The sequence below is a fragment of the Poecilia reticulata genome, linkage group LG7 (genome assembly GCF_000633615.1).
Source record: "Poecilia reticulata strain Guanapo linkage group LG7, Guppy_female_1.0+MT, whole genome shotgun sequence".
NCBI lineage: Eukaryota > Metazoa > Chordata > Actinopteri > Cyprinodontiformes > Poeciliidae > Poecilia > Poecilia reticulata.
This window is the reverse complement of record NC_024337.1, coordinates 8,958,947-8,981,954: the sequence shown is the minus strand read 5'-3', so window position 1 is coordinate 8,981,954 and position 23,008 is coordinate 8,958,947. Positions and strand designations below refer to the sequence as shown.

General features: G+C 37.2%; 1 protein-coding gene across 1 annotated transcript in view; it reads left to right on the top strand.

Moving 5' to 3' along the window:
- The first annotated feature begins 5,684 nt into the window (after positions 1-5,684).
- prkar2aa (protein kinase, cAMP-dependent, regulatory, type II, alpha A) overlaps positions 5,685-23,008 on the top strand; it is a 42,232-nt gene continuing 24,908 nt past the window's right edge. Inside the window, exons 1-2 of the mRNA XM_008413198.2 lie at positions 5,685-6,375; positions 7,824-8,095. Coding sequence (XP_008411420.2) covers positions 7,858-8,095 — 238 coding nt within the window. The 5' untranslated portion in view covers positions 5,685-6,375; positions 7,824-7,857. The remainder of the gene's footprint in view (positions 6,376-7,823; positions 8,096-23,008) is intronic.

The window sequence follows — 23,008 nt, the reverse complement described above, 5'->3', positions numbered from 1 at the left end:
GGCTTATTCATGTTCATGACATGTGTTATATCATGTTTATGAAAGTGTCATGTCAGTCTTATTCACCCCCCTTCAAATAAAGTGTTACCCCATAATGTGGACACATCAAGCAGAAATGCTGGAATGGACAATTGAAGTGTAACCATACAGTCCAGTAGAAAAAATGGAGCAGGAGTCTTTCTTCTTCTATTCAGTAGCTATTGTGACATTGGTGGCACACCACCACACCTCCATTTCCTGTGTAAACACTCATCAGCACTTTATTTAGATGAACCACCCTGGTAATGTGTTGATGGCCTAAAGGTCTTTAAAATAAAAACAGTTGTTTTAAAAGGCAGACGTGTTGTTTAGTCTGGATCCCGCTGTTTTTTATTTTTATTTTTTTTCAACAGAACCTCATCTCAAAAATGCTGAATTATCCCTTTAAGTTGCTCGTGTTGTTGTGCTCAAGCTGTCAGCAAGATTAGAACAGGCACTTCTCCAATTTGCTGCAAATACTAAAAATAAGTAAATAAAGTCATGGTAGTTAGTTTCACCCTTGTCCTGAAAGAGGTAATGGAGTATGGCAGCAAATTTTAGAACTCCTGTTCAAATCTTGCTGTTGTTAAGAAACCTTGTACAATTACTGTACAATAGCTTTGTATTTATAACACACAAAAATGACAATTGTATTGTATTTTAGCTATTTTTTATTTATCTTGTGTAGAGTACTATTAACAAAGAACTTCCTGTATTGGCATGTATGTACTAGTTACACAATGTCAATGCACGTTTTATACCAGAACCTATTCAGACATCCTGACGTTCACATATTCCCCTTATAAGCTGTATATGTAGTCAGCAATCAAACATTGCTTTTCTAAGGAGATTTATACGGTAAGGAATTTACTCCAGTACGTTTTAGATGGTGCTGGACGCAAAATGAAACTACTGCCACATCATTTTACAGAGTATTGAATTCATGTTCATGTTGTTAACATCTAAAGGTGATCTTACTCTTCAAAACGTAAAATGTGTCTGTGAATATGTCATGTTTAACAAATATTCAATGTAACTCAGCAGCTTTGAGAGTGTATGGAACTCATCCAAAATCTTAAGCACTAATCAGGAACAAAGAAAACCTTTGATTGCATTTCTTAATACACAATTTACGAGTTATTCGTGACAATACATGCATTGTAAAACTTTGTTTTGTCTATATTGTTTATGCCTTATTGCTGATGAATGTGCATATTATAGTTGTTTGCCTGCATTGAACCATAAGCTAATTAGAAATGCACCAGAACTGCTAGAGACTGGAATTAGACGCTTTGTCCTGATTGGCTCATCGATAAGGGGGATTGGCTAGCTCACATCTGATTGGTGCATATATAATAAAGATCTTTTAACATACATGAAGGTTAACATTCATGTTGCTCCTGACTTTCTGACATCTACTGTCGTGTCCACCTGCTTGCTCTAATCAGTCTCATTAAATGTATGTCTATTAGTCCTTATTAATGTGCAAACAAGGAAGCAGACATACAGTACATTAAAAACTGCTTCTGCTCCTTTTGATGCAGGATGAACTTCGCTACTTAAATACCTCCCAGCTTTGTTACACACCTGTTCAAGTCCATTTTATGTTAATACCAAAAAAAAGACTTTAGATGAAAACTGTTTGAGTTTACCAAGACTAATGGTAGCTAAATTACTGAGTTGATGCATAAGCGTTGATCAAAATTTTATAAAATAGATAAACCAGGGGTTTTATGTTGTTGTTTTTTGTGGGAGCTTAAAATGGAATTTTAAAATACAGTTTTCCATCAGTGTGACTACGTTGAATGATTGGTTAATTTGCACGTGTGTCTGGAGTAACTCTCTCCATGAATCATCCTGGCTTCTTTCAAGGGACTTTAAGTGTCTATGAAGGGAAACTCCCCGATGTAATACAAAGCCTGCAGAGATTAGATTGTATTTGTAGGGAAATAAAACACAGAGGATTGGATATTTAAGTCTTCCTTGTATATTTTCTGTGTTGATCTGTTTTAACATGTTGTAATGTTACTGAAGGACAGTTTCAATATTCCTGCGCTGGTGTTCTTCTATGTCCTCCAAGCTGTAACCCAACTTAAATTCAGGTATTAAATCTGCTTTTCGCTGAGATAATAGAATCACATCATTGGTCGGGTGTCAGCGTTTGAAAGTTTGCAACTGTAAATAAGATGGGTATAAAAAAATAACACTGAAAATTCTTTTGAATGTCAATCTACTTATTGCTAGACTGTTCACGATGTCCACATGTCTTTTAAAATAAATAACATGACTGTTTAACTGCCCTGTGTGACTTTTTTTTGTATCGTATTCTCTGTCTTGTGGGAGTTTAAATGTTATTTTACTCTTAACTTCATGTTAAAACTTATTTTAAAGATGAAAATGTTTCTGAAAAAGTAAAAACGCATATTTAGTGTAATGAGGGTAACTAGCTCCTGCATGGGGCAGATTTTTCCACAGCATATAAATCCTTGTTTGTGCTGATCTCAAATAAGCGAAGTAAAATTCATATTTATTTGTATTTATTTATTAAGCTTATATTATAGAGCAGACACAATAACATGGACCGACTGAATAAAGCAGCAGGTGTTTACAGCATGAGCCAATTTGCAGCACTTGTCCCTAGATGGGCTTTTATGTATATTAAGATAGTATTAAACAGTGGAAGGGTAATGAAAGAGTAACATAATTGAAAATAACCACACTTTATAGCCACAAACCAAAATCATAGATAGTGTCACATAAGGTTAGTCATTAAAATAGAAATACTTCTGATCTTACAGCTTCTTTATATTCTGCTCCATCTTTTGCTCACTGGAAATTGGAAATTTTGGAGAGGATAATCACCCATACTTCAGAGTGTCAAAAATTCACAGCAACACAGATCAAATTCTATTTGTAAGTATGTTGCACCCTCTTGTGTCAACATTATGCTTTCCATTATTATTAGGGTTATCATAATTGGCTTTTTTTTTTTTTTTTTTTTACTTCAGTCATTAACATTCCAAACAAATATTTTGGAATTTTATTTAGGTTTGATTCCTTAAACTCGAATTTTAGCAATTAAAACATCATCAGACTTTTGGATATCAACAAAAATGTTTATGCTTTCCCATTCCATACATGCAAACTGAAAGACTAATGTTAAATGAAAAATCGACATTCTCCCTCCCCCAATTGATTTCAGCAGTCCGGGAAAATACAATAAATACATATATATTTATTTTCAGTCTTATGTAATATTTTAATCTTCTGAGACTGTGACTTTGAGGTTTTATTAGCTGTAAACTATGTGAACAAAAATAAGTGTTTGAAATACATCACATGGTGTAATGAAATATTATAAATAAGCTTTAGTTTATGAATTGGGCTTTTCATTGATATTTTAGTTTATTGAGATGTGTGTGTGTACCAAAAACTATCTGGTATTCAGGTACCCAGCAGCTGTTCTTCACTTGTCTTATATTTATTGACCAATAGATGGCAGCATTGCATTGTAGTAACAATTAACGTCAGCCTATTTGTATGAATGTGCTGCTTGTTGAATTCATACATGCGATACATGAATGAACGTGGGATCTATTCAGAGATTTGCTTTGGGTGTGTGGCTTTGATTTTACTTTTGTGAGGTCAATATGTCACAAAAACGTCAAACACTGTTTAATTGCCTGCAAGTTTAAAGCATGTAGCTTGACATTTAAAAGCAAAATACCTATTATTTTGTGCTCTGATGTTTAAGTTATGCATCCTCTATTGGTATTGTTGTTGCTTAAATCTAACATCATTAAACATAGCTAGCCATATTGCAATATCAGTGCTTGATAATACTGTTGTCACTCTTTTTATGGTTTCTTTTTTTTTTTCTTTCTGTCCCATATTTCTCTTTCCGCGTCCCTCTCACTCTGAATATGTAGGCCTTGCAGCTCTCGTTGAGTCACTTTTGGAATTGGCTGGAACCACATTAGCTGTAATTCTCTAAGGGGAAACACTTCGAGGAAAGCCATGACCTGAATCCACACTCTTGTTGATTTTCGTCTTTCTCCATACATGAAGGATGCACTGCCTCTAACTCCTGCTCCTGTAGGTCCACGAGGAATTCAACATGCAGAAAAATGTATTCCCACAAGGAGTCCATTTTTTAACATCTCTCTGTTAAAAACAGAGAGATGAGCCAATCAGAAACCAGCTCAAGGAATTAAATAAGGGTTCTTTGTGGCCATGGCAACAGTTTTACCTCAGTGACAGATAGAAGGTGAAAGATAGAGATGGAAGAGGGGCTAATGCATTATTGCCTGGAGTCAGTGGGTTACTGCAAACTTCACTGGAGAGTTTGCAGTATCTTTACAGTAAACCTTGGTGACCTGAGTGCCTTTTGACCTCTTTCTGTCTACGAACTCTAACAGAAGACTTAACCAAATAATCAGAGAAAGCTAAGGTAAGAAAGGTGAACTGGAAAATGGGAGTCATCAGTAGTCCTGCAACTGAAGATATGTCATATTACAACAAAGTGAATGAGAAAAATTTAACATTATACCTAGAAAAATTAACCAATTAACCTAACATGGCTGTTAGGTTAATTGGTATCTCTAAATTGTTCTTGGAATACATGTTTTTTTTCTTGTCCTGTGGGTTTCTGTGTTGGTTTGAGATGGACTTCCAAGCTATCCAGCCTCTCACATTGATGGATAAATGGTGTGTATATGTATTCAGTCGCCCATGTCTTTGCACATCTAGCAATGGAAAAATTTGCCTGTTCAAAATAGCTCAAAGTCAATCAGAATAGTCTGTCAACATCACGTTTCAAATTGGGTTTCCACAATAATATGGTTTAACTTAAACCATTTCATTGTATCTCTGGCTGTTACAATGGAGGCTGCAAGTCTCCTGCAGTCTCCAACTGTTTTCCCAGAATTTATATAACTTGACAAAATGCAAGAAATTTCAAGGGTTGAAATACTTTTGCAAGGCACAGTTCATGCAGAGTGAGTAGATATGCACACACCTATTTGGAATGCAATGGCATTAAGCTTGAATTTGATTTTAACTAATTTATTTACTTGAAAGAGGACAGAACAGCTTAATAAAACACATGTCAATTTACGAAATAAAAGTTTATGAAATAGTGTAGGCTTATGGCCATGAAGTTAATATATTAGTAATATTTTTGTATTGTTGTCGAAACAAAAATGGTTGCTGTTGTTAAACTTCCATATCCTGGAACCTTAGCTGTCGTTTTTCACTTTTTAAATTTGGTCAAATATAAACTACCTGAAAAACGCATCTAACTTATTTTAAAACAGTGGAAATTTTTCTACCATACTCATTCAGTTTTTTCATTTAGAGATAAGTAACATTAGAGTTTGAGGTTATTTCAGTTTAATCAAATCGAGATTATTTTATGGGAACCTTAATGAACTCATTAACCTCTCGTAGATCGATTTTACTTTGTCTACTTTTAAAGTTCTTCAATTATAAATATGATTTAACATTTCTGTCAGGCTCTCAAAGCCACCTTTGTGGGTGCGGCCTTTTTTGGAGTGTACAAATATAGTTCTGCCTTCAATCCCACCCTTTCTTCCATGGTTGTATGCAATTGGCTGTCTTGCTATCATTCTTAATTTTTATTGGTTCTGCGTTCTGTCAGTCTGAGAAGCCCCGCCTTCTCACGCTTTCTGAAACCAGCGGTTCATCCGTGCAAGAGGAGCTGAGGATTACCTCTTTAGGGGGGAGCAGACCTGCTTTCTATTAATTTAGCAGGGTTTTTTTCCCCCATATCATTAGCCGTCTTATAAATTAACTTACCTTAAAAGTTTTGCGTTTTTTTTCTTCAGTGTTTCGGACAGCTTTTAATAATAGAGGTGTGGTGCTACGGTGTGAACGGAGAGCTCGCAGCAGGTTTTTGTGTCACCTGGCCGTAGCAGCTGACTCGTGTCTCGCGGAGATCGGAGTTGCCAAAGGAAAACTAGCGGTTGCTAGTTAGCAGGTCAGCCACTTAGCCCGCCAGCTAGCCTTACTGCCACACTAAGTCCCACCCTCACCGTGTGCGTAAACGTCGGGCTGCAGCGGTGAAGACAAGTATAATATTTTTGCTTCCTCTGAACTTGGCTAGCATCCTTGTATACCTGGCCGGCAGGAGAGATTAGCCCCTTCAAAGGTTAGCGTAGTTAGGTGGCGCTAACGGAAATTGGCCGTTTTTACGTTCGGAGAGTGTTCTTTTTTCTCTATGAAGGAATACTGATAAAGGGACTGGCTCAAAAAGAAGAGGCGAAATAAAGAGCGAGAACAAGGAAGACTGAGGAGGAGGTGACTGGCTTGTTTAGCCGGGGAGACACATTTGTGAACGTAAGTGACTCATACATAGCTGGTGTCGTGAAAGTGGCTTGTTAAACGGCTTACATGACCTGTCCAACACAACTTGCAGCGCTTGCATGGCAACGTTTATCCTGGATGCCGCTGTTCTGGTGGCTTAGCACCCACAGCCAGTGCGCCATACTATAACGTAAGCTAAAAGGGGGGTCGTCTCTCTAGCTAGCATGACAGCTTAGCACTGATGAGCTTTAAGTCGAAACAGCACTTCAGTCTTAGTTTCATTGCACTTTATACAGGTATCACGTTTTAACCAACGCTTACCAGCCAGTTTGGTTAAGTTATTTGTTTAGCTCTAAATCAGCTGTTTGCCAGTAGTATTAGCTTAGCTAGATGTGCTAGCTGCTCTGAGCCGACCACCCACCCAAGTTGACAGCTCAGTTTCAGACGATGCAAAGCACTCGTATTTGTGTGAACCCAACCAGTTTTAGTGAATTTGTGTCCATCCCTAAGCAAACTCATTATCTGCCGCTTGCAGCTGTGAGAACTCTGTGTTCTTCAGCTCAGCTTCAGATAAAGTCGCCACTTAGTTGTAGCAGTGTCACACAAGGCTGGTAAACTCTTTTGCGTTCAAAAGGCTGCGCGATGCTTTCTCCTTTTGGCTGTCAAACTTTAGCCCGAGTGCATCCTTTTTTTTTTTCTTTTTTTTTTTTTTTTGTCGTCATGCTAGGCTGTCATCACCTAGTGCGCCTTAACAGACATGCATTGTGTTGAAATTACAAGTCACATCTGTTTCAATCAACAGTCAGGCTGTTATAGATCACACCACGTGCCAGTCCTCGACACATGAAAATTATTTTGCCAACACCATTAGGGTTGTCACTATTATTCTCTATTAATGTAAATGGAAAGAAGGAGCAATTTTATTTAGTGTTTTCCAAAAGGCAGCATTGTGGTTCCCAGTACACCACAAAGTAAGATGGTAATAAAAAAATATACATCTGGTTATGACTGAACAATATTAGAAAAACATGTAGCTGCAAAAATTATGAAACATTATAATATACTGTTACAGTTTATCCATAATTTCTTACTCCTGCATTTTCTCTTTTCTTTCCATTAGAATAACTTAACCATTTTCTGAGACTCTGGGAGATAGATGTGCTGTTTCAGTGAAAAGCTAACAGAGATTTAGCTTGTAAAACAAGTTCAAAACTTGATTTGATTTTGTCTTATATACCATCTATGTCCAGTACAACCTTATTTTTTCAACTTAAACCTATACCATTGACATATTGTGTACTTTTGCTAACACAGCGGTGTAAGAAACGGTTATAATTTTTGCCAAAGTTTAAAACCTGAAAATGGTTTAATAAATTGTCCACAGATTGATGCCAAGTTATTATCCTAGGCAGCAGCGCTCAAAAGCAGTGTAAAATCAAAGAAATCCAACGTTCATGTCTTTTTGTTTCATCTTGTTTTAGATATCTAGGAGCTATCAACAAGCCAAACACAGCCATGAGTATTGAGATACCGGTGGGGTTGACAGAACTGCTACAGGGCTACACTGTGGAGGTGCTGCGACAAAGGCCAACAGACCTGGTTGATTTTGCTGTACAGTACTTCACCCGTTTGCGGGACTCCAGAAATCAGGATCGATCCGGTAAACCAGGGAAAGGAGTGGTGTTTGATGGGGAGCCCATGCAGACGGAGTCCAACGGCGAGGAGGATGAAGACGACGACTCTGACTTTGAACGTGAGTCGACGCTGTCGCTTTGTTAGACGGGTTTGTCTGAGAAAAATCAGATGTAGTATTTTGGGTTTCCATGAGGAGATAAATTGAGATTCAGACACTGAAGCAGTGTCTGAATCTCTCTTTTTGAGGGATGGGTTACTTTAGTATTTAATCCCATCATATTTTTATAGAAAGTATTTTCCTGGTTGACTTTTTGGGACTGTAGTCCTTTACTTGTCACTCTTCTAATTGACATGTTCTTCATCCTTTTGTTTTTGTGGTCATCAGACTTGCACATTCTATTCATGTTTTGAAGTTTCAGGGTCTTTAGATGTTTCTTTTCTAAGAATTTGTGAAAGTGGGGGAAAAAGCTTGGCTACATAAGAAGTCAAGGTAAAATTCTGCAGAAAATTCCTGTGGTTTTGTGAGTGCTTTTAACTTTTTAGGCTTTTGTCATGTATTTTTTATTTTTTTTTAAACAAAATGTCGGTTTGTTGCGTCTTTTCAGACCTGCATTGAAGCCTCCTGTTTAACACTGCTCAAAGATTGATTCCTTACATCGATGCAGCTCTATTGTGATCCTCCTCCTAGTATGTTTTCAGAAAAGGAAGAACCGCACATCCTGTGGCCTTTAGGTTGCGTGTTTGCACATCTGAAGGGTAGATTAATGGGACCCTGAAGTTCCCACACTGCACACAGCCTCATCTCTGGTGCATCACTCCCCTGTGTTTGAGACACTGGCACAGGATGTAAGCCGTTCCATAGCCCAGCTCTCTTCAGAGCAGTATGGCCCAGATCTACTCGCGTTCCAATGCTGTGAATGGGACTTTACAGTTCATGTATGTGCTTTAATCTATTTGGGGAACCTCTGCAATTCAGAGGTGTGCAGTGGAAAAAAAGTGAAGCAATTTATCTGCAAGTTAATGGTTAATGTTGTCTAAATGGTGCAAGTGTGATTGTGGCTGCAGAGTTTTTTTTTTTTTTCCCCCAAATCAACATTGGATGCAGTGAATTGGAGCGAATGTTAGATTTTTATGGCTGTTTGAAAATTAAGTTTTATTATCCAAGTCTGTCAGCGCACAAAAGAAATTCAGCTCTGGCTGCTGTTGTCTTTTTACCATGTTTTGATTTATAATGCTCTATTTCTGCACTAGGCTATTTACAATAGATGTTAAAGCTCAACTAACAGGGCAATAAAAGTAAGAAGTGAGGGCATGATGTGATGTTTGACAGAGATTGGACTGTCAGGCATTGTAAATGATGACGTTCAGAGAGAACGGGTTCTGGGACACCCGTTTTGCCCTCTTCGGTTGTAATTTTTAGTTTTAGTTTCACCGTGTTTTTATGAGTTAACCATCATCTCTTATGTAAATGTTATTTCAGGTAAAAGTAGCGTTGGCAGATGCTGCAGTCTGGTACAAACAAGATAGATTATGTATTCTGTGTTTATTCTCACACAGTTTGGCTGCTGTCTAACAGCTGTAACCTTAACCGAGAGAAGAGTGAGTGTGTATTCACACATGCGCATCTTCGGTTTCTTCTTGCCTTTGAGTTAATAAGTGAACATGTGTGTGCTTGTTAAGGCACATTGTTGTATTCCGACTTTTTCACACCGGTTCAGATTCCATTCTACTGACGTCACAACGCTCTTGTACCTCTGTGTGCCCTGAATAAACCTCAGCAGTACTCGTACAGCTCATCCAGTAAACGTAGAGTAGATACAGTCATGCTTCAGGAGGAAGCTTTACTCTAAATGCTTGAGGTTACACACATGACCTCCATGGCATTAAGTTATCCAAGCAGGCCTCTGTGTGTGCTGCTCCCAGAGGATTCTGGCTCTGTGGAGGCACACAGGACTGTATATTGAAAGAAATCATGTGCTGTTTGAAAGACGACTGGATTAGCCAATGGATGTGAATATTATAGATCTGCTGAAAACAAATCTTTAAACATAAATATGTGCATTATTAGCTACATTACTTCTTCTTTTAATATTTCAGCATTGTCTATATTTAGTATGTGGAAAGTATTCATAAACTACAAGTTGTATTTCTTTTTGAAAGCAAAACTAAAGCTTATCAGTTCAAAATGGATTGTTTTTTGCTGTTCTACTGTTATGCACGGGCTGGTTACTGGTAAAAATGAATTTAAAAAAAATTTAACTACTATAAGATACTGGGCCCAAACATGCAGTAAAATAATTTAAAAATCTGTTGAAAAATACTATTTACATTAAAAGCCTTCTTAGTGAAGTGGTTTAGAGATAAACATAGGTAGTAGAAATTAACATGCACATTTAATTAGGGTCAAACTGTAAGTATTACATTTAAAAACCTGTACTTTCATAAGCATTTTTTTTACTTTATCAGCTGCCACTGAAACTAAATGACTACATTTTTTTAAAGTGATTAAACTCCTTAGTACTGCAGAACTTTAGCAATTAAGCTAATCACACTCTGCAGCACTCAGTGACACTGCTCTAAGGATCATTGTGTATTAATGAGTATCATCACCTTTCTGTTTTAAATGCATCTCAACAGCTTTATAGTGCATTACCCATCATCAAAAATAAAATGTATATTTCAAACCTATTGTGGCTTTTCTAACCTATTTTGGTTTGAGGTTCCTGAAAGCACGACTGAGATGCTCTCGTTTAGAGGATGAGCGACATCGCTCCCCTTTTAAAGCATGTCAGAGGTATCTAGTGTTGTCTCACAAAGGCTTTCTGTAAGTAGGCCAATCACACTTTTGGGTGTTGACACTTTGTTTAAGAAAGACATAGTTGTTTCGAAATGTTTGAGGCAACTCAGAATCAATTTGCTCTCTGAAAGGTTGTTTGGTTTGAGCTGTGACTGTGTATGATACTTTTTGTTTCGCATTCAAAAATTTTGCCAGTTTTTTTTTTTCCTTCGTAGGCTTCTTACAGTTTTGATGATTCATCACTGTGCTCGTAACCTTTAGATTGCACCGCAGGAAACTGGTGTGTGTGTGAGAGAGAGCGAGCATTGGCTTAATGCTTTATATGTAAATGAAATATATGGGGTTAGTACACTGTAATCTTGAAAGCATGATATCATTTTTTGCATAGATTCTCTTTAGCTCTTGTAGCTTAAAGCTACTGCAGGATCAGTATATAAGCCTAAGCTTAGCAAAAAGGAGGTTTTGTTTTCAGTACAAACTATCAGACTGTCATTATATGCATCACTGTTGCTGATATGGAAAGTTGCCTCATAAGTTACCTGTTCAGTGACTTATCAGAAATCGAAATTCTACCAAGATGAACCAATGAATTTTGCTTTTACAGTATTACATTGTCTTAATTTTGGCACTAAATTGCCTGAAAAACCTGCCATCTCTTTATTCCATGAATTGTTTCCATTGCTTGTGTATTAACTTATTTTAAATAAAATAATCTCCTATTTGTGTTTATGGTGTACTTGAGCTGCAGGGTTATTTTGTGTGTGTTCTAATTTTCTCTATTATTCCAGGCTTTGTTTTATTACTCTTCCCTAATTAAGCTCCCTTAAAAAATTTACGGGCAGGCAAACATTAGCTTGCATGTAATTTGACTTGTAATATATTTTAATACAGTTCTAATTCATTATGTGTGACTGGAACTGACAGAAAAAGATGCAGGACAGCATCATCATTAATTATTGACTAGCATGCTATGCTAGCACACTTAGCTGGCACACTGATGCAGGTTTTAGTTGCTGAGATGCTAAATGTCAGAGTGGTTTGGACATCTTGATCTTAACATCACTAGAAGAGTTTTACTACCTCTTCTAGAAGAAGAGTTGGTAAAAACATGTTATTTGCAACCAATGTCATTATTTGTATTACTTTTGCAATATTACAGTTTCATGTTGTCTTTATACAATGGCGCCCTAATGTCTGCCTTACTTAATATATTTGCAGATTGTATTTTACATTTCTGCTGGCATATGTTTGGCTGGACACTAAAGACTTATTTCAAGAGTAAATGTGTTTGGCTTACAACAGAGTTATAAATATCTTCTTTCCTGAAGAAGGCATACTTAGGAGCACCAGAGCACAGGCACCATGTTTCCATCTTCCTAATATGTTAAGCCTTTTTCTTAGAGCTGGCCTGCGTAGTATCAGTTTAGCAGTGCATGTGTGTCTAGACAAACTCTGAATGAATGGACACCTTTGTGACTGAAAAGACTGCGGCTATTTATAATGAGATAGATGGGGGTGGGAGACGGTGTGTCCCAGTGATGATATTGGAAATGAATTAGATGTGTTTTTATATGAAAGACGGCTGGAATGAAGCAGTGGCTGTTGGAGGAAAAAAATATGTCAATGAGTATTCAGAGAGGCTCTCTGTCTATTAGGAAAACATCTGTGTTGTTTGCAGAACATGACAAAGCCATGCAAATGGATCAGCTACCTAGACAATTAATACCTTTTGTGTAAAAAGGGCTGGGGTTTTTTTTCAGATCACTGGGAAATGTTAACCAACATGATAATGGGGGTTTTTCAAACTATCAGTTGGTATATTTTGCTGTCCGTCTATATTTTTTTTTAAATGCCTCTCAGGTATGTGGTGATTATGCATAAACACTGGTATTTTGAAAGCAGAAGATGCATAACATCCCTAGAAGCCAGCCAAGTGTTTTCTTTTCATTCCAACAGCCCTCTTCCGTCAGTATATGCAAAACTCCACAGATGGTTGGTGTTTATTTTTGACAGCAGACCTTCTCTTACTGGTAAACACTTCAGTAAATAGGCAGATGAGCGTGGATCTGTGAATACAACCCAGACCAAATATTGAACATAAGCAGTTAAAAAAAAAAAAGATAAGAGGATGATTTGTCTTTACTTTATTTTAGATTTTTATACGCTTTATTAAATGTAATTAGATTCCTGTTATTTCTAGGGATTAGTGTGAAAAATCTGCATTCATAGCTTTATTTATTCACAGCTCACTCTGGTCCAAAGTAGTGCAGAAATCCATTAACTGGGAATAATGGTGAAATTGTGACAAATGCAACATGACTGTTTGTATTAATAACGGTAATACAATCTCTTTCAATCATTCCAATCCTACTGCAAGCCTTTATTTAATTTATTTGAGGAAATAAATGTTCACCAAGGACACCTAAATGCTATTGGCTTCTTAAAATCTTCATACCAAATACAGTATTTCATGGTGCAAATGTAAAACAAACTCTTTAGAGCATTGAAGCAAGTGATTGCCATTCTTCACACATGCGCTGGAATCCTTAGGTTTTGATGAGTGGCATGTATGAAAATAACTCTAGACAGTGATGCCCCACAACAACTGACGTACAGTCAATCTGCACAACCTACCAAACCTAAAGTTCAATCCTATATTTAAAGAAACTACCATAGTTATCGTCAGACTTTTAAACTATGCAATATTTAATTGACGTCAAACACTGACTAGCACTTTGCCCTTAACTAATGATAGCCTTTTTTCCTGGTACATTTGTGATCTTTGACTCTTTAGTAGTGATGTGTCGATCATGTTTTTTCCTGCCGATTCTGATTCTGATCACCCATGAGGGCCGATCACCGATACCGATCACATAATTATTTTTTTAATCATAAGCACTACCAGTTACATTATGTGGAAAAAGGAACCATGAAAAAGGAACCGATCACATAATTTATTTATGTTTTTAATCATAAGCACTACCGGTTACATTATGTGGGAAAAGGAGCCATGAATTTACCTTAATTTAGACAAAAACTAGTTTTTAATAACTTTTTCCAAGAAAAAAACAAAACAGACATTGTGCAAATTGTACTGCTATCGGTAATACTATCTTTAACAGACTGATAACATATGAAGGCTCTGAAGAGGCTAAATAATGCAAAAAGTCAAAATAAAACCTCTCAACATTGCCAAAGAAATTCAAGTATAAAACTTAACATTCAAAGGCAAATACAGGATCCATTACAATAAACAATCCTGAGATACTGAATGAAAACTTCCTGTTAGCATGGCGGCTAGCTGATTACTGCTAGTAATTATGCAGAACAAGGAGGAGATCAATTATTTTTTCAGAGATTATCTGTCTCATGTTAGGACAGCGAAAGTTTTAATACGTATGTAAAATGTATTATTTTAAGTTGGATGCCACAGCTTTAAGCAGAGGTTCGGTGTTAGAGTCTCTACCAGGTGGAGCAGAAGCGAAGCTCCGTCTGTCAAATATTACTACCTGTAGCGCGTAGCAGCGGTTCAACAGCGAGAACTGAACCAGCGTCTTACATCGCAGCTCGAAGACTTAAATAATTTTGCGAGTTATTTGTTTAGCTTTCTGACCGTCATGCTAATCCGGGTGAGTGTTTGTAGCTGTGCGCTGCTTTACCTGCTGAAAATGTTTTGTTTTTGTTTTTTTCTTCATCATAACGTCCGAGTTGCTTTTAGCCCCGTTCCGTTTTGTTGATTCAGCCTTTATACCTTAATTACCCAATTATTTTACTTTGACATTGTTGGAAAAATTGAAGACCTTTAGTGAGCTTCATTGTTTTTTCTTATGGACTGCTTCTGCACATGCACAGTAGAGATTAAAACTCAGAGGTAACATCTGTGAGCTTAAAAGGCACCATTACTGTATACAGTTGGGAATCTACATGTGTTTGAATGCATGCATGTGCCTGGTTTGAGTGTAATGCTATGCAACAGGTGACCTGATTAGTATGCAGCAGTGTGTGTGTCCAATGGGTTTGTAGCCTGTTGGTAAATCTTATGCTGCCTAGCTTAGAGACCAGGCTCACTGACAGACTGATGGCTCTAAGGACAGATTAAACTCCTCATACTGACTTTTTTTCTCCTTTTCTTTTTGGAAAAGAGTGACATCTGTCTTTTATACTAAGTAATATCATATCCATTATATATTTGTATTTTCCTTGAGCAACTAGAATTTGCAGGCTACGTTGGAACTGTTTGATTCTGTTAGCTCCAGTCTGACCCTGTGAAAAGGGGGAAAAATAAATGCAACTCTTTTTGAATTAATGGTTTAACCTTAAAGTATAGCATCTACTACATATTTAATGTATAATTTGCCACAGCTGCCAATTCCTTCATTATTTAACAGAGTAGCGATGGGAAGGAAATGCTGGTTATTTTGACCTTCACATTTCAGTGTTGCCCGTTTCCTACCCGACTGAATAAAGTTTGGGTTTGCAGTGAGACGGAGTCATGATTGGACTATCAGCAAGTTGCTAATATTCAAACAGGCGACATTAACTTAAATGCCAGCCACCTTGTTTAATACTTTTATAAGTATAAGTTAACTGACCTGTTTAAATTTATTAAATGGTGTTGTTAAAACCAAGTATGTAGAACTAACTAGACATTAACCACTAACAAGCTGTCACACTTTGAATAAGCGCTTACCTTTTTTTTTTTTTTTTTTTTCTTCCCCTGTCTGGTTGCCTTGCATCCAAAATGACCCCAAACACATTTGTCTTTTTACAGGAAAGGTGGTCAGAATGACTCGTTTCCTGCCATGTCTGTGATGTTACTGGAGTTCTGAACTTGTCAGCAACAGCTCAATATTTTTACTTCTCAGCCAATTCAGTATGCTCTCATACTGGTAGTGGTTTTGGCTTGTCTTTACATTCAGAATGTAAGTAAATCTTAAGCAGCTCCAACAGTTATCTGCTATAAGATCAGTGAACTTAAAGCCTGGATCAATTCAAAGTACCTCTGGGATTTTTTTCATTATTATTTTAATCTATGTAAGTGTTGTATGCTGGCGTTTTTATTGTGATGGTGGGCCACAAGGAAATGATTACTTTGAGCATGTTGTCTCTCAATTAAGTACTTTTGTTCTGTTCACTGTTTAAATGCATAATTTCTTTTCTACCATAAACACAGCTGCAACTTTTTCCTTGCGGTCAGGAGTTCATTAAAGCTGACAGAGCTTCCTGTGCAAGGGGCAAAATTTGAACAATTCCTAAATAAAGGAAGGAGCTAAATAAGATAATTACAAGTAAATAAAACGCAATGCACACAATCATAAATCAACCATGAGAAAAAGGGATGAATCAAATATAGAGGCACGTGAGCTTGTGTTACGTGATGCATATATGTACTGATAAAGATCATTTGAACTTTGTTACTTCCTCATCTTGTTCTTGGGCATCTTTGGTGGAGTTATAAAAAAAATGAGGAAATGGTAGGATGTGACATGCCTTTAGGAGGGAGTCTGCACTGTGCTTCATTGCTCCTTGGAGTGGGCAGGCTTCCTCTTTTCCCAGCAAAACAATATCCCTTCTGAATTGTAAACAATGCAATATTTCTTACTACGCTGAAATGTAGTTGAGCGAAACAGTTGAGCGTAGTAACTTAATTCATTTCTTGGTAGTCATCACCCCACTGTTGGACCCACAAGACTGGTTTGGTTTTATGGTAATCACAAACTTAAGAGTTGCACAAAAATCTAATGATGTTTTTTCCTAATTAAATTCAGCTTCACCTCTATTCAAGGTTTCAAACTGGCCTCCGCCTGACAACCTCCCCACTACACCAACAACCAATCAAATAGGCTAGTTGGGAATATTAATTTCATTAAATAGCGCACTTTTTACACTACCTATATTCACATCATATTATCAAATAAATGTACTTTGCCTGCTCTCATTGAACTAACAGTGAGCAGAATATGATCCCAACAATTCTGTGTAATTTCAGATGCTTCTAATTCTGAAGATGGGTTGTCGATCCATATAGGCTTTGTAATCCTCCACTTGTTTTTTATTCATTTTATTTTGGTTAAAAAACATCTTCTAGGTGAGGAATTATCATCAGGTTTGGTCACTCTAAATATTTTAGACTTTGAAGAGGTGCAAAAGCTTTTTGGATCTTCCAGAGGTGAAATTGTTTAACACCGACAGGAAGACGTAAACAAGTGGAGCAACTGAGAGTTTGTCTGTTCTTATTTCAGAATAAGTTTCAAACATAGATATGACGAAGAATGACTGCCAGTTAAAATGTTTATTATTCTGTGGACTCACTTTCACTTATGTATTCACCCCCAAAAAAGCCATTTCTAAATAAAAATGTACAATTTTCTTTTTTTTTTAACATAACTAAATAAAATATAAAGGTTTAGATTTTAAAGTGTGAAATAAAACTCATCTTCCAGCTTTACAAAAATAAACTGAATGGAAAACCTTGTTTATGCATTTACATAATGTGGACATTGATGAGATTACACTGGGAATAAACAAAAATCTGTTCAGTCATGACTGAATGAAATGAAAATGCTGTTTACATGAGGCATTTGCAGGGTTTTTCACATTTCTTTCCATCTGTAACGTCTCCAGCCCAATCCTTCTTATCTTTACAAACCTTGGAACAAGGGGCTTCATTTGTTGTTCTGACTTGCACCCAAATCTTTTCGTACAGCACCTTTTCTGCTCAGGTTGAGGACCTGCACCGTAGAACAGCTGTGAGTGTTTGAAAATGGCACAAATATCAATATAACGAGGTATAAAGCAGGCGAGCTCTGTTACTGAACATGATTGTGTTTGAATATTCTTTGATTGCTTAATTTAAACCTGATCTTATTTAAGCAAAGGTTTGCAGAAAATATTGTGAACATGGCAGTCTCCTGTGTAGAATTATTGTGTGTATGAATAGTTGTGTGCATGTAAACATACCTACTGAGAGAGATGGCATTTAAAAGATGAGGGAAAGAGCCAGAGCAAATGGCAGCACTGCTTTAGTTCTGTCCAAACTAGCATGCTAAAAAGCAATCTCAAATAAGAATAAAATGAAACATCTTCGACAGTATGTCTAATTATAAAGCGGGTACTAAAGAAACATTACTCGCTTAAAAATATGTAGACGTATTATCCTAACAGATATTGTTCAAAGAGAATTCATGATCATACACTCAAACTAATCTTTGCTCCCTGGTGCTCATAGAGAAAAATCCAGAACCCCTGAGGTTGAGTGTCATTGTGTTTGCATAAAGAAGCTGATTTTGATTTGACAAGCCAAATCTTTTCAATCTCATTAAATGCTCGAGATCTTGTAAGCTAGATAGAATGCAGAGCAAAATCAAGCAGTGGATTAAGAATACTTTAACCTTATATCGATCAGTTTGTTTTTAATTAAAATTGACTGCTCAGTCATCACAGAGGCTTTTACAGTTGATGAACTGACTGCAAGCAGTTGTTTGTGTTTTCCACGGAGTGTCAGATAAGCTTGAATTCACTCGGGGTTTAGGGTTATTCAGTGGCAAAGCGTTCATTCTTATCTTCAGCCCCGTGCTCCGGCAGAAAAGCCTCTAAAAATGGGTCACACAAACACATGTAGTTTGTCCTCCATTGTTGTTGAGTTGTTTGTCTATTTCTTAATACTTCCAGAGATAAGCCATGTGTGAGCCATGTGTGACATTTTCTCTCAAGGCCTGTGCATTCCTGGGTGTTTAATTAATAAAAAAAATCCATCACTCTCTTGTCCTGTTGGCCTTCAACCCACCTATGTCACATTTGTCCCCTGGTACTTGCTTTGCATGTGTCTGTCTTGGTGCAAAGCCCCAATCTCATTAGACCAGATGGCTTAGAGGGAAGATGTTATTAGGCCGGTTTAGCTGAATGCCTTCAGCAGGGTAAGAAAGATTTGACAAAAAGAGGAGAGAAGACAAGAAAGCATGAATGAGAAGAAGAAACTAAATGAATGTGGAAGCTAGATATGCAGTTAACCAGATATTGCCAGATTTGTGTAAACTGTAAACATTTTTTTCAGAGAACAGTTAAATACTCGGCACATGTGTTAAAATGCTTGACAACTAGCTGTTCTTAAGCCATTAGTCAAATTATGTTGAAACATTAGAACAATACATATATTTTAGTATTTTGTTCAGGAGCCTTGAGCTGAGTAATAAACTTTCTTCATGTGGTAACGGCAGAAGCTTACTGGCATGACAGATAAATGGTTTCCTGCTGAATTGGTTATTAGACCAGTCAAAAGGATGGTGGTAGACCTATTTACAGGAGCAATTTGGGTAGCATGAATTAGTCTGACAGGTTTCCAAGTAAACTTTAAGAGAACTCTAGTTGGCCCAGCTTATATAGAGTTAAAAATTGATTCTGTTAATGATATTCTGACTGAAGTTGTGTTTTCCAGAAGTTACTACGAAAACACATAATGGGAATGATGGCAAGGACTTTTAATTCTTTATACATGACTAATGTCACAATGAATCTTGGACTGAAAGTCCATGGCAGACTGGGCGCAGTAAGTATGGAGTCTACCTGACTGCAGGGTTTCCCCCAGTGTATTATAGGCCTGGCGGCCCGCCATGCTTTACTAGCGCCACCGTCAGGCTAAGCCTTTCTTGTTTATTTATTTTTTTTGTAGGAAAATAAAATAAAATAAAAAATCGCCTTTTCTTTAAGCCGGATTGCTCTGTTGCTCTGAGCGTTTCACTATCATAGCAGATTTATTCCTAAAAGATATGTTTATAGAAGATATATTTATAGTTTATGCATTTAAACCATTTAAACCCACTGCGTTAGCTCTGGTTGCGCAGCTCTACGTGAACCGCAGGAATATCTTGTAGTCGTGCTTTGAGGAGCGGTGAGAATGATGTATATTTGTGAACAAAACATTATGCGACGTTTACATCTCAACACGCTGCCCAGCGTTTGGCCCCGTCTTCCCGATAAAGTTTAGGTCTGTGTTCCTGGTTAGCCGGTGCGTTAGTGGTTAACGACCCAGTGCTAATCACTCATTGTGCAGGTTTAACCCGGTGAGGAGCTTTTGCGCTCTCCTCGCAGTCATGCATCACGCTGATTTTATATTATTTTATTATTATTACTAGTATTATTTTTCCGGTTACACTAAGCACCAAAGCCGTATCAAATGTTTTGCCCAAATAGTCAGAGTTAATGCGCGCGGCCACCGGACATCTGAAAAACTCGTCCAGAAACTCGACCAATCAATCAAATTTTATTTGTATAGCACATTTCAGCAGCAAGCATTTCAAAGTGCTTTACATCAATAAACACAAAAATTCTGAGTTTTGCAACATTGAATAAACAATAAAAAAACTAAATAATTTCTGTGTTCCCTTGTAAAAAGCTCTAGAGACACGAAATGAAAGAGCTACTAAAGCCACATTAGCAGCATTGAATTAAATCTCCCATTTGTTGCGCATCTCTACTCAGTGCAGCGGATTACTATATCATGCAGGGCCGGTCCAAGGGTGTATGAGGCCTGGAGCAGAATCTGACTTGGGGGCCCTTTTTGTTGATAAAAACATCAGCACCTCTAACAGCTTCTGTGTTGGATTTAGTGAAATCTAGGACAGGGGGAGTAGTTTAACCTAAAAAGCAATAAATTATAACTGCAGCTTAATCATTTGTATTTGTGAACAAACGGAGCTGAAACTCAAAGATTAAACTCACAGCATCAGATTGTAGCTGTGGCAACAAACCAATCTGACTATGAATATTGTTCTTTGAACTTCTACAAAGTAAACTTGCCAGCTCCTTAAAATCTTACATATAAATGTTAAATAATTTAAAGTCTTTTAATTTATATACGCTGAAACCATTATGTCCAATTTAGCAGCAATGATAATCTCATTGCTGGTCTATGTTAAAATATTAGCATTTATGGGGCCCCTGAAGCTCTGGGGGACCTGATGGAGCCGCTGACTTAATTTGGATTTAACAGAAGTGGACATAATTTATATTTATTTTAATTGTATTTTTTGATTAGTTGTTTTTAAGACTAGTTGTGGGTTTATATAGCAGTTCACTGACTATGTTTTCCCATAACATATAATTACCCAGTGATATTTTTACTTTTATTGTCTACTTAACATCTTTTAATACAAAAACACGGTGGACCGCCTCGGCGCCCTGACCACCGGGCTTAGCAAGTTTTCTGGGGGAAACCCTGTGACTGTTTAACATAATATTGGTACATAGAATGTGAATGTATCATACGGCTTTGAGAGGTTGTTGCATAGCTTTGCGATTGGGATATTAAACATACTGATACCACAATGGCGATGTTATGCAGCTCTGGTGGCTTACGTAGCCTTTTGATTGACTTTTAACAAAGCTGAAAGATGATCATTACGAATTAGCTGTTTGTTTGTTTTTTACTCCTTTTTTATGGAAATTAAAAATGGAATTGTAAATATAAACTTTAAGAAAATGCTTTTATGGATTGAGCAGCAGAGTAGAATATGTGGGTTGTGCGCTCATGAAAAACGTAGCCAAATCCTTTCCAAATGCCAAACTGCTCATTCTGCTACTGTCTTCTCATTGGTGTCTTTCTTTGGATTGGGGGATTGAAGAATTACTGGGAATGGAAAACCCATGCACAACCCCGACATCCTGGCACCTGCTCTTCATGCTGGCCACCAGCTTGGTCGCACACTGCTGTGGGATGGCATCCAATTTTCTCAACCAGCATGTTGCGAGTCAGTCAGCAGGGTTATGTTGAAAACTCTGGCATGAAGAGCACACCCAAGCTGATCCGAAAAGCGTCGAAAGACAAAGATCGGGCAAACTTAAATATCCTTGCTTTTTGGTTTCAAGTGGTTCTCATTGGGATTTGCGTACGCTGATGGCTTTGTAGATCTGTGAACCAACACAGTCAAGGTCACTGTAGTGACAACAGTCCTTGAAACCAGTTTCAGCCCATTTCTGCTGGTAGTAGCTGTGATAGGCGGTGGCCTCATTTTCTGATGGTTCAGATAACGAGTGAAAGGGTTCTGTGAACTACTAGATGCCTCCAAACATTCCCCTTCTGTAAATTTCAGTATCGTCACAGATTTTCTCAGTGTTGCAGTTTTGATTTATATTTGTTTTTTGTTTTTTTCATATTGGCTTTTTTTTTTTTTTTTCCTGATCAACTACAATTGTCGGTTGTTTCCCAAGTATGTTGTATACCCAAATCATTATGCATATTCCTTTTCTCAAAGTACCAGTCCATAGTCAAGATGCTGGCCCTTTACCAGGATAGCTCAATATGGGAAACTGTTTCACTTCCTGTTTGCTTTGCCTCCCTGTAATAAAAAGATAGATGTTGGGACTTTTCATGTAAAAATTGCCTTTGCCTTAATGATTCATCTCCAGTGCACAAGCTTTCTTAGTCAGAGTATAGTTTCAGTCTTTCTTCATGAAAATTTTTTATTTTGCAAGCTATTGATTGCTGGAGCTGAAATTTGCCACAAAAGAAAAACCTGGAACATCATGGGGCCATGAATCCTGCAGATCTACAGATTTGTGTCTCATTCTTCAGATGACTGATAGGAGTTAAGTGGTTCTTCTAGTTTTTAATTGTGCACGTTTTCACTGATGATGTTGAGGATTTTGGCAGATGGCTTAAACAAACTTTAGACTGGTCTAAATGATTTTAGTTGAAAGGGAACTCATGTGGTTTTTGGGGGCATAACCAGTCATCAGCAACCAAGGCGGCTTTAAACTTACAGAAATAAAATGCGAGGCAAATATTTAGATCTTTTTTTATCTTCAAAGGTAAAGTCATGCACAGAAAGCTCTGCACTCTGCATGTTTCTCAGCAGCAGAACAAGTTCAAATTACACCATGCATCAGCTTTGACGTCAATATATTAAGCAGTCATCAGCAACCAGTGCCTACCGGTTCCTCCACACATTAGTTACTTCTGGGAATCTTTCTGGCCAGCGACTTCTGAATGAAGGAAAAAAAAAACAACGTATTTCCCCCTGAGTAAATAAGGCTGGGAAACTAGATTTGAAACAAGCCACAGTTTAGATTCTGCTTTTGTTATAAGTCATAGCTGGCACCAGGGAGAGGTAATTATCTAAGCATTTGCTAGTATCATATACTTTTTTTTAGAAATAATTCTCATAATAATGATTTTATAGTGACAATCCTATGCCATGATGGCTGGAAACCAAATTTTTTTATTAACCTTTTTATCAT